The sequence below is a fragment of the Chiloscyllium plagiosum genome, unplaced genomic scaffold (assembly GCF_037043375.1).
Source record: "Chiloscyllium plagiosum isolate Xiang-an unplaced genomic scaffold, Cpla_swu_hap1 HiC_scaffold_3, whole genome shotgun sequence".
Classification (NCBI taxonomy): Eukaryota; Metazoa; Chordata; class Chondrichthyes; order Orectolobiformes; family Hemiscylliidae; genus Chiloscyllium; species Chiloscyllium plagiosum.
In genome coordinates, this window is record NW_028270141.1 from 121,237,000 (window position 1) to 121,249,311 (window position 12,312).

General features: G+C 42.1%; 1 protein-coding gene across 5 annotated transcripts in view; it reads left to right on the forward strand.

Annotated features, from left to right (window-relative positions):
* fig4a (FIG4 phosphoinositide 5-phosphatase a) overlaps positions 1-12,312 on the forward strand; it is a 106,772-nt gene that overhangs the window by 20,026 nt on the left and 74,434 nt on the right. For all 5 annotated transcript variants that reach the window (XM_043687117.2, XM_043687118.2, XM_087983072.1 and 2 more), the window contains exons 6-8: positions 6,314-6,364; positions 8,692-8,843; positions 10,263-10,397. In XM_043687117.2, coding sequence (XP_043543052.1) covers positions 6,314-6,364; positions 8,692-8,843; positions 10,263-10,397 — 338 coding nt within the window. The remainder of the gene's footprint in view (positions 1-6,313; positions 6,365-8,691; positions 8,844-10,262; positions 10,398-12,312) is intronic.

Genomic DNA, 12,312 nt, shown 5'->3' on the forward strand with positions numbered 1-12,312 from the left:
TGGTGACTAGAGAAAAACACATCTTTGAAGAGATTTGCTTGCAACAGTTGTCTTTGAGACTGGGTAAACATTTCTTGCATCTTGCCGCTATTTGGGAAACTTGATTTATTCAATCCTACTGTTGAAGACTGAGCCCTGTATGCGGAAAGAATGCATCATTTTTTTTCTAGGTAAATGACATTTGGGTAGATGAAAAGCAATGAGTAATTCTCTTGACAGCTTGTGGACCTGCAGCTTTTTCGATTATCAGGAGCCGAACTTTCTCTGAGGCACCAGATACTAAACGTTTTCAAGAGTTGACAGATTTAGTTCAGGAATATTATGACCCAAGCCACTTCTAATTCTGAGATGCTATCTGTTTTATTCAGTAGTTTGAGAACCAGGGGAATCTCTGTCAGGATTATTGGTGAGGTTAGGACAACTGGCAGAGGCATGTGATTTTGGTCTAACCCTAAGTGAGATGCTGAAACCCCGTTTGGTATGGGGGAATACTGATGTGACCATGCAGAGCAACTACTAGCTGAAGCCCAAGTGGACTTCAAGGAGGCACTACAACTGGCTTTGTTATTAGAAAATGTGTTAAGTGGAGCTTATGAGTTACAGAGTACTCCAAAGGAAGTATGTTATAACACAGTGGTAAACCCTTCTGCTAAGTAAAGCAAGCACACAGAAAAGCTCACCTTGCCTTGTAATCTGTTAAAGTATGAATGACCGAGAACTACCCAAATTTCACTATTGAAAGAAAAAAATAACAGTTTTATTCTTTAACTCCAAAAGTGAACATTAAACAACAACTATTTACAGTCAGCTTCCTTTGTCTTAAAGATTTGTTCTTTATCTCCCACTCTATAACAATATACTGATCCAATAAAGCCCCTATTAAATTTACAGCAAATCAATTTTCAAAACCAAACAGCAGCTGTCGTCTCCAGTGTCGATCCTCCTCTGTTTCTAAATCTCCCTGGGTCATCTTCAGTCTTCTGCTGCAAAGATGTTTCATATGAAAATGGTACCTTTTTAATAGTGTTTTTGAATAGCAGACTTTTGATGGCAGAAGGTGCTCTTTCTCTGCCTAATTGTCCAAAATGCCGGCTTTTTAAACCCCAAACATTAGGTCGTCTCATTAGTTCTATGTTGTCAAAACAGTAAAATTCAAATTTGATTGGGTTTTAGTGTCTTGGGGCATAATTTAAACTGATTGGTTTAATTCGAACTGCTGTGAAAACAACTCATGTCTGGGTTACAGCCCAAATGTTACATCTTCAAATTGTCTGGTATACTTTGTGCCTGTTAGTCGGTTACGTGACCAGTGCTTGCCAATCTTTCAGCTTTCACTCTCACTTTAAAGGTACAGTACATGCCTTTAACTTCATAACAAGTGGATACCCATTCCAGGCCGACTGAGCTTGACGCACACCACTTGAGTGAAGGCAATGGCATAGCCTCACTCAACACATATCCTGGACAGAGGGACTCTAGGTCAGCCCACAGTAAAACGCCAAAACAAAGCCAACCTCAGCCAAATGGTTAAGATTTTTTCAAGGATCCAGGCTGGCAGACAACTGTAATTCCTACCAATATGTGGACTCAAGACAGCGAAAGAGTCCCACTCGGCCTGAAGTGAGTATGAGAACTCACGGGCCAGTATTCAGGAGAGTGCACACGTTGGAAGGTACGCTTGCAGTTGGTTTGGGACAGTTAAATCGCTTGGCAGTATCAAGATTAGAACCAATTAAAATAAGTGCCTGTTAAGTGGTCATTCAGTTCGAATGGAGGTCGATACTGGCGCAGCTGTATCAATGATTGCAGAACTAGCCTTTACCAAAATTCGCTCTGGACTCCAATGTTTCAGTGTGCGTAAGACCTTGGCCAGGCTGAGAACTTCCACAGGGAACCTCAACAGATTAAGGGTGCAACTTTGATTCTGGTATGTTATGAGAAGCAGCTGATTCAGTTATTGGTGATAGTAGTAAAAAGCTTGGGCCCAAGCTTGATGGCAAGAAATTGGTTGAGAAAGATTCAACTTGATGGGCTCAACATTTTTCAGTTAGAAATGGCTACCTGAGTGAAATTAAATAGCTACCTAATTAAATACCCTTACCCAGGCATTTTTCAGGAAGGTCTAGGGACTTTCAAAAGGGCAAATACCAAATTTCGTGTTGACCAAGAGCAATTCCTTGATTCGACAAGGCCCACCCAGTGCCATTTGCCTTGCATGCAAATATCGAGGCTGAAATTGGAAGGCTGGAAAACGAAGGAATCCTCAAGCAAGTCAAGTTTGCGAAATGGGCATCATAGATTATACTGATTACAAAACCTGACAGGTTGGTTCACCTTTGTGGGGATTTCAAACAAACGATAAAGTGCTTTTTCCAGATGGAAAAATGCTCAATCTCTTGCATAGAGGACTTGTATATAAAACTGGATTTGAGCCATGCATACCTGCAATTGAGATGAGATGAGGATTCCCAGACGTATGCTCCATTTAATACCCATAAGTCTTCGTGCCAATATACAAGACTGCCTTTTAAGGTATCATCAGCCGACGATGGAGAAATGTTTTACAACTCTACCCCAGATTGCCTTCTGGCTGGTTCACATGCTGATAACTGGGAAGACCAATAAAGAGCATTTAGAGAACTTGGAGAAACTTTTAAGCACAATGATCAAGGTAGTTGTGTGCCCTGGGAGAGAAAATTGTGTTTCAGATATCCCATGTAACTGACTTGAGCTATGGAGCTAATAAGACTAGGTGACTGGGTTATATCCATTGGAAGACAAAGTAAAGATGATCAAAGGTGCTCCAGCCCCACATCTATACTGAAGCTTAGGCCTTTCCTTGGGTTGGTGAATTATTACAGAAAATTCATATATAACTTGACCTCTGTCTTGGCACCCTTACATCTGCTATTGAAGAAGGGTCAGCCTAGGAAATGATCTCGTAGCCAAGATGTAGCCTTAGGGAAGTAAAGAAGCACTGTCATCATCTAAAGTGTTGACACACTATGATCCCAAGCAGGTTGTGGTGGTGACATGCAATGTCTCCCTGTATGGTATCGAGGTAGTGTTGGCTCACTGATGGCCCAGCAGAGAGGAACACCCAAAAGCACATGCTTTTCGAATTTTGGCTGAAGCTGAACAAAAATACACTCAGATGGAGAAGAAATGTTTGGCAATAACTTTGGTGTGACAACATTCCATAAATACCTTTATGAATATAAACTTGTAATAGTAATGGACCACGTACCTCTGTTAGGACTACTTAAAGCGAACAGGATCACGCCATCCACAGCTTCAGGTCGAATTCAGTAGTGGGCCTTTATTCTAAGTACATACAATCACCACGAGAAGAGTTTGATCTGACTTTAAACTTTTTAGATGCCCTTCCAGTTATCACTGACAATATCAGACTATAAAGATCCTATCCTGATAAAACTAAAGCTGGTAGTGATGGGGGAAACATAAGAGCTATTACAACCAGAATCAAAATCTTTAACCCAGTGAGACAAGACCTCTGTAGAGTACGGCATATTATTATGGGGAGGCAGGAGTGATTGTCCCTCGCAAAGGTCACAGCCAGATACTGGCTGAACTCCAATAGGATCATCTAGGGGTTTCAAAAATGAAGATGTTGGCAAGAAGTTATATCTTGTGGCCAGGATTGGATGCTGACAGAGAAATGTTGGTCGGCAGTGTCCAGAGTTCCTTGGGCTCTTTGTTCTTAGTCATTGTGGATGCCCATTTAGTCATAGAGTCATAGTGATGTACAGCATGGAAACAGACCCTTCGGTCCAACCCGTCCATGCCAACCAGATTAAAGTGGGTGGATGTGCATAGAGTTCATTCATTAAACATGGGGATCACTATTGAAAAGCTGCAAGCATTCTTTTACAATATATAGATTCCCAAAGGTACAGTCCACAGGCATCCATTTACCAACAGGGAATTTGAGCATTTCCTAAAGTTGAATAGAATTTGGCATGTAAAGACAGCTCAATACCATCCATCATTCAATAGTCTGACAGAAAGAGCAGTCCAAATTTTGAAGGCAGGCTTAAAGAAACCACTTATAGCTTCACTTGATACCAAACTATCCCACTTCCTGTTTGGTTGTAGGACCACCCTTTATGCAACTATAGGGACAGCTCCAGCAGAGTTACGAATATGACGAAGACTCTGCACCAGGTTAAACCTTATCCTTCCGGCCTGGGAAAGTGGGGGGTGGGGGGGCTGGGGTGGAGATTCCTAATGTTGTTTCACCAACCAATGTTGGACAGAAGGTTCCTCAAAGCGAGAGAGGCGGTTTTCTTCAAGGGACGAAATGTGGTGTCAATATGAGTGAAATGGCCTGAATGGATAAGAGGCATCGTTGACACAAAGTCAGATCCCATGATATGTAAAGTTTGGATATGAGAGACAGTCCTGAACAAGCATATGGACCACATGAAAGCTGCAAGCTCGCAAACTGGGCAAGAGCAAAACAGAGTTGCAGGTAGATAGGACAGTGAAGAAGGCGTTTGATATACTTTCCTTTATTGGTCAGAGCATTGAGTATAGGAGTTGGGATGTCATGTTGCAGCTGTACAGGACATTGGTTAGGCACTTATGGAATATTGCATGCAATTCTGGCCTGCTTCCTATCGGAAGGTTGTTGCCGGGTTGTAGGATTTGAGCTGTAGGGAGAGGCTGAATAAGCCGAGGCTGTTTTCCCTGGACCGTCAGAGGCTGAGGGTGAGCTTATAAAGGTTTATAGAATCATGAGGGGCATGGATAGATAAATAGATAAGATATTTTCCCTGGGGTGGGTGAGTCTAGAACTAGAGGACATAGGATTAGGGTGAGAGGGGAAAGATTTAAAAGGGACCTAAGAGGCAACTTTTTCACACAGAGGGTGGTGCATGTATGGAATGAGCTGCCAGAGGAAGTGGTGGAGGCTGGTACAATTACAACATTTAAAAGACATCTGGATAGGTATTTGAATAGGAAGAGTTTAGAGGGATATGGGCCAAGTGGTGGCAAATGGGACTAGATTAGGTTAGGATACCATATTAGGTTAGGATATATGGACGAGTTGGACCGAAAGGTCGGTTTCCATGCTGTACATCTCTATGACTCTATACCCTGCCTCTCAGAACATCTGGCAAGGCTGTCAGAACTTTGGATTGTCTCCCTTTGCCTGGCGCTGATGAAACTTCCTGAGGACGAAATGATCACAGCAGATATCGCAACCTCAACACTGTTACCCGCTGAAGAAAATGAATTTCTTCTGAGACACTCCAGGTGCAAGGGGTGGGCTACTGTCCAATATATGAAGGCACCCCAGGCGAAGCGATAGGACTTAAGAGGAGGTGAGATGTCATGATTAGAATGAGGTCAGCCAGATGAGCTTAACAGAATGAGTTCCCTAATTGGATCGGGTTAACAGCCCCAATCAGGGAGTCCTGACTGACAGATATAAACAAGAGTGTCAGGGGTTCTGCTCAGTCTAGGCGTCTGCTCAGTCTAGGCGTCTGCTCTGAGTTGGCTGGCTCAGTCTCATGTACAACCTAATGTAAATAAAGGGTGACCTGGAGATGGGATACTGGCTTTCGTGGAGCTATTTCAAGACTAGTTACTTTTGTTTGTTCTATCCTGCATAGCTTTCCTGGCTAACTGTTTAAGCTGAATCCCCAACTTATTTGGATTCCTCTGATATTACTTAAAAACATAGAGAGGAGCCTTTTGACTCTTGCGTCTACTCCACCATTCAATATGATCAAAGCCGACCATCAAGCTCAAAACCCAATTCCTCCCACCCCCATCCATTGATTCCTTTAGACAGTAGAGCTTTTATTCAGTGATTATCACTATGATAATTATAAGCAATAAATAAATTTGATGTTAGTGAGGACTTGGGTCACCTGAAGTGCCTTCCTTGTTAGGAGTATTCTGTTTCTTTGTCGTTACTATCCCTCACGTAGAGGTGCCCATGTTAGACTGGGATGGACAGAGTCAGAAGTCACATGACGTCAGGTTATAGTTCAGCAGGTTTATTTAAAATCACACAAGCTTTCGGAGTGCAATCCCTTCATCAAGTGCAGTGAGAGAGTAGGCACATAGACACAAAGCTTCTAGGCAGAGAGGTTGGGGTAGAGAGATCAAGAAATCATACAACTGGTGTGAATACAGTGTCTGGCGAAGGGGCTGTGCTCCAAAGGCTTGTGTGATTTGAAATAAACTTGTTGGACTATAACCTGGTGTTATATGATTACTATCCCTCAATAGTCAAATATAAGACCAGTAAAATGCGACATTAAAGACATTTTCTTTCTAGGTATGTGAAAATTTTCCAGAGTGTGGATCTTTCCAGCAACTTTTATTTTAGGTAAGATGCTGCTTTTATTAGTGATTTACATGTCTTATCTAATTATTACATATTATCTGTGTCCTTAAAGGAACAAAAGTCTATAAATTCCAATTCTGGTTCTCATCAAAGTTTTTTTTTAAAATACCAATTTTCTGCGCTGGAGGTTCCTAGACGTGGGTCTCCTATTGCAAAACAGTAGGAGTCCTCAAATCCAAAAGTGGAGAATATTATCATCAAAACATGCCCTTTTTTAATACAGCACTGAGTGCTGTATTAAAAAGTTTAAATTTTCAATAACAGTGAGTGAAACAGTAAGTGAGCGGTTGGGTTGGCTGAGGTAAGTCAAAGGGATTAGGGGGCAGGGCTGGTGACTAGGGGACAAGGTTCGCAAGTAGGATTGGGTGCCAGGTGGGCAAGGACTTTGAGTGGGGGCTTTGGGACCATGGATTGGGAGATGATGGGGAGAACAGGTGAGATCTAGAGTAGTGAGTTTGATGGTGCTTGCTTTGGTGTGGGAGGGTTGGAGAATAGACGGCACCTCAGGGAGGTGAGAGTCCTAGGGGAAGTGGTGATGGGTCTGGTGGAGTTATATCAGTGTGATGTAGTGGGGACACTCTGCTGAGATTGTTGGAGGTGCTGTTGGATCATGGTGACAGTTGGTGCTGTTGGATCTTGGGGAGAAAGTGAGGACTGCAGATGCTGGAGATCAGAGCTGAAAATGTGTTGCTGGAAAAGCGCAGCAGGTCAGGCAGCATCCAGGGAACAGGAGAATCGACGTTTCGGGCATAAGCCCTTCTTCAGGAATGAGGAAAGTTTGTCCAGCAGGCTAAGATAAAAGGTAGGGAGGAGGGACTTGGGGGAGGGGCGTCGGAAATTTGATAGGTGGAAAGAGGTTAAGGTGAGGGTGATACGTCAGATTGGGGTGGGGGCGGAGAGGTCAGGAAGAAGGTTGCAGGTTAGGAAGGCGGTGCTGAATTCGATGGATTTGACTGAGACAAGGTGAGGGGAGGGGAAATGAGGAAACTGGTGAAATCCGAGTTCATCCCTTGTGGTTGGAGGGTTCCTAGGCGGAAGATGAGGCGCTCTTCCTCCAACCGTCGTGTTGTTGTGGTCTGGCGATGGAGGAGTCCAAAGACCTGCATATCCTTGGTGGAGTGGGAGGGGGAGTTGAAATGCTGAGCCACAGGGTGGTTGGGTTGGTTGGTCCGGGTGTCCCAGAGGTGTTCTCTGAAACGCTCCGCAAGTAGCCGGCCTGTCTCCCCAATATAGAGGAGGCCACATCGGGTGCAGAGGATGCAATAGATGATGTGTGTGGAGGTGCAGGTGAATCTGTGGCGGATATGGAAGTTTCCTTTAGGGCCTTGGAGGGAGGTGAGGGGGAGGTGTGGGCGCAAGTCTTGCACCTCCTGCGTTTGCAGGGGAAGGTGCCGGGAATGGAGGTTGGGTTGGTGGGGGGTGTGGATCTGACGAGGGAGTCACGGAGGGAGTGGTCTTTACGGAATGCTGATAGGGGAGTGGAGGGAAATATATCCTTGGTGGTGGGGTCCGTTTGGAGGTGGCGGAAATGACGGCGGATGATGCGCTGTACATGGAGATTGGTGGGGTGGTAGGTGAGGACCAGTGGGGTTCTGTCCTGGTGGCGGTTGGAGGGGTGGGGCTCAAGGGCGGAGGAGCGGGAAGTGGAAGAGATGCGGTGAAGAGCATCGTCGACGACGTCGGGGGGGAAATTGCGGTCCTTTAAGAAGGAGGCCATCTGGGTTGTACGTTTTTGGAACTGGTCCTCCTGGGAGCAGATGCGGCGGAGTAGAAGGAATTGGGAGAATGGGATGGCGTTTTTACAGGGCGCAGGGTGGGAGGAGGTGTAGTCCAGGTAGCTGTGGGAGTCGGTCGGTTTGTAGTAGATGTCCGTGTTGATTCGGTCGTCTGAGATAGAAATAGAAAGGTCTAGGAAGGGGAGGGAGGAATCTGAGACTGTCCAGGTGAATTTGAGGTCGGGGTGGAATGTGTTGGTGAAGTGGATGAACTGTTCAACCTCCTCGTGGAGGTCATCTGTTTTCGATACATAATGGTTTTGAAAAGACTGACCTAGCTAATTATTAAACCGCTTCACACAAATAGAACAAACACATATGCCACTAGTTTAAAACCTAAATATCTTCAAACACACATTATATGTAAATCTTGGCTATGTGGAATTATTTCTGTGGTATACGTGGAATGCAATAATTTTAAGATTAAACAAGATTGGTGCTTTTCATTAGTAATGAAAAACATTTTTTCACATGTTGCAAAAATTACTTTTTGTCAATGACGATAAACTATGTTACTTTATTTATTTTCTACAGTTATAGCTATGATTTGACTCATTCTCTTCAGTTCAATCTAACACTGCTGAAAATGCCCAGTGAAGGATTAAAAAGTGAAACCTTTGGACATGGCCGTCAGGAGAGTTTTGATATCTTTGAGGATGAGGATGTCACTGCACAGGCTGGAGGTGGTGGGTATTAAACATAATGGATCCAGGTGTTTATTGAATGATAATACAAGTTGAATATTAGAAACATATACATGATGGTCTGTCCCTTTTCTCCTGAGATAACTATGTGGTTGCTTTTTTTCATATTGCAAAATGATAAATGGGACATGAATTATACTAATTATACTTCCAGATGTAATTGCATACTCTCATTCAGAGTAGCTGAACAATGTTTACAATGATGCATAGAGTCACTAACATGTATATTTGCAGCAAGTGGAACAACTTTCAATTGACATTTTCCATTAAAATTAATTTGAAAACTTTTTTTTAAGAGGTAACGTATAGATTCCAGACTTGAAAAGGTTTTTTTACTTTAAGATTGGAATTGTAAAAGTTGTAACAGTTGAAAACTTGTGCTTTATACGTATTGATAAAATGTGCTCATTGTTTGCATCAAGACTTCTGAGGACAGCTCTGAGTAGAAGCTAGATGTTTCTGAGGAATGAGCACTTGCTTTGTTCCATCTCCAAGTAATGCTTATGGATTATATCCAATGTGGGCACAGAGCTGGAATGAGAATGTTTGCTTGCTAGATTTGTAAATACTGTGTTCGGAAAAACATTAAGCTTTAGTTTTCTTTACCCCGCTGATCACTGTCTACCTATGCACCCAACTGTTTCTTAAATTGTGTGTTTTTTGACTCCATTACTCTACTCACAAGTCCATTTCATGGGTTGATAACTCTTGTGAAAAAGAAAGTCTAATTTCATCCTGCTTCCCCTTACTTATCCAGTATTTAACCTATTAAGATTCTCCAACTCTCGAATATTCAACTTTAATTATTTAAATGTATTTGTGGTGCACTTGTATCATTTATACCCCTTTATGGGCTTTTAACTTCTCAATTGTTTAGTTAACTCCACATGCCATTGATCTGCCACATCCAAGCCAATGTACCTCTTTCAATTACAACCATGAATAACTAACTGCATTCAACTTGTAGCAATTTGTGGTGCGGGCTGTGAAAAATAGATGTCACATTCACCCTGAAATCCATAATTATACAATGTAATTTGTACTATGTTAAATATCTTGTGCTATTTCTAATAGACTAAGGTACGAAACAAGTGCAAATTTGTGATGGATATTGCTGAAGTTGGAGCTGATCTTTATAACCAGAATAGACTTCCCAGATGCTTGAAGTAAAATCAGATCACTCTTAGGACAAATACTTGACGAATACAGAACTTGCTGTCCTGCTATTTATCTAAATCAGTGAAAGCACAAAAAGCATCAAACCATTGTGCAGATTCCAGATTGTCCAGGAGCGAAGCCACAAGTGATCAGTTGGTAGCATTCAGTATTTTTAATGCATGATATGGTCATAATTCATTTTTTATGTTATGTCTAAGACAACAAAATATTTATCCTTTTCAGCTGCTGGACATTATGGCATTCTGAATGAGCCCTCCCTTAAATATGCTTGGAACGGTTACATCTTAGAAAAGGTCAAAGCTACTGTCCACCAGAACTGGTTGTTGTACATTATTCATGGATTCTGTGGTCAATCAAGTATCCTTTACTAAAATTTGAAAATTTAAAATGTTATCTGTCCTATTGGAAGCTATTCAACAACAGCCTCAAAACTAAACCTTGTAGATCTAATTAAACGAGAATTTCACAAAACAAGTATGCACTCAGATAGAAAACAGACTCTTATGCTAAGCATCTTGGCTTTGGGAAGTCTACTGCAATACAGAAAAGGCCTGTATATTATTGATGGTTAATTTAAATTTGGTTGAGTAATGTAAACTTAAATCATTCTTTCTTATTAGCAAATTTCATGTTACAGCAAGTTGTAAAGCTACATCACCAAATAACTATAGCAATTAAAACTGAAGTAATTACCTTAAGACACAGAAAGAGATGAATTTTAAAGGAGATAAACGCAAAGCAACACGTCAAATTTGGAAACATAAACCATGTGCTATTTGGTTGTCCATTGACAAAACAAAAAAATAAATTTTAGGTGACATTTACTAATCCGTAATCATATTTATTTGACCAATGTGTGATAACGTAGAACATCTTGACACCAAGAATATATATGTAAGAATCCTACTCATTGACTACAGTTCAGCCTTCAACACTATTATCCCCTTGAGACTGATTACTAAACTTGGTGATCTCGGACAAAGCCCCACTCTCTGCAACTGGATCCTCAGTTCCCTGACCCATTGGCCACAATCAGTGAAGATTGGGGACAATATTTCATCCTCACTAACACTCAACACTGGAGCCCCCCAGAGGTGCATGCTCAGCCCCTACTATACTCAGTGTATACCCATGATTGCATCGCCAAATATCAGAACTAATGCCATTCACAAGTTTGCTGATGACACCACCATAGTCAGTCGAATCTCCGATGGTGACGATACAGATTACAGATGGGAGGTGGAAGACCTGGAAAAATGGTGCACTGAGAACAACCTAGCTCTCAATGCCAGCAAAACCAAAGAACTCATTATTGACTCTCAGCAGGATGTTGCTCATGCCCCCCCCCCCCCCCTACCCATTAACAGCACAGAGGTGGAATGAGTGGAGGTTGTCAAGCTCCTGGGAGTGGTCATCCACAACAAGCTTTCTTGGGTTCTTCATGCAGGCGCACCAATTACAAAGACCCAACAACATCTCTTCTTCCTCAGGCAGCTGAGGAAATTTGGCATGACAGCAAATATCTCTACCAACTTTTATAGGTGCGCCATCAAGAGCATTCTGTCTGGATGTATCACTACCTGGTTTAGTATACCATTCAAGATCGGACACGGTTACAGAGAATGGCGAACTTGGTCCGGACAATCACAAAGGCCAACCTCCTATCTATAGAATCCATCTACCAGACCCACTGTCAAGGAAAGGCCGCCAGCATTCTCAAAGATCCATCCCATACTGGCAATGTTTTTCTACAATCTCTACCATCAGGGAGAAGGTACAGAAGCCTGAACACACGTACTAGCCAGTTTCGTAACGGTTTCTATCCTACTGTTGTTAGAATACTGAATGGACTCTCAAACTCTTAACATTCGCCTGTACCTGTGTTTTTGTTTTTGCCGCTGTTTACCTATTATTTACTTATCTATGCTACTTAACTATGTGATCTGCCTGTATTGCTCACAAGACAAAGCTTGTCACTGTGCCTCGATACACGTGACAATAAATTCAATTCAATTCATATTAGAAAATGGTTAAATAAACTTAGAAGTGCAGCTCAACGATTTTACCAATAATACATTTTAAAAATAATAATGATGAAGCACCTTGGGAGGTGTTCGCAGCATAAAAGAGTAATCCATGAATATAAATAATAGTTGAGTTCAGTCTCCAGCTCACTCTAGTTATTTGCAGTCTGTAAAATTCAGTGGTAGGTGACAAGACACTTCAGGCATGTAAAGCTATTGTGCATTATCACTAGTGAGTTCAAATTTAA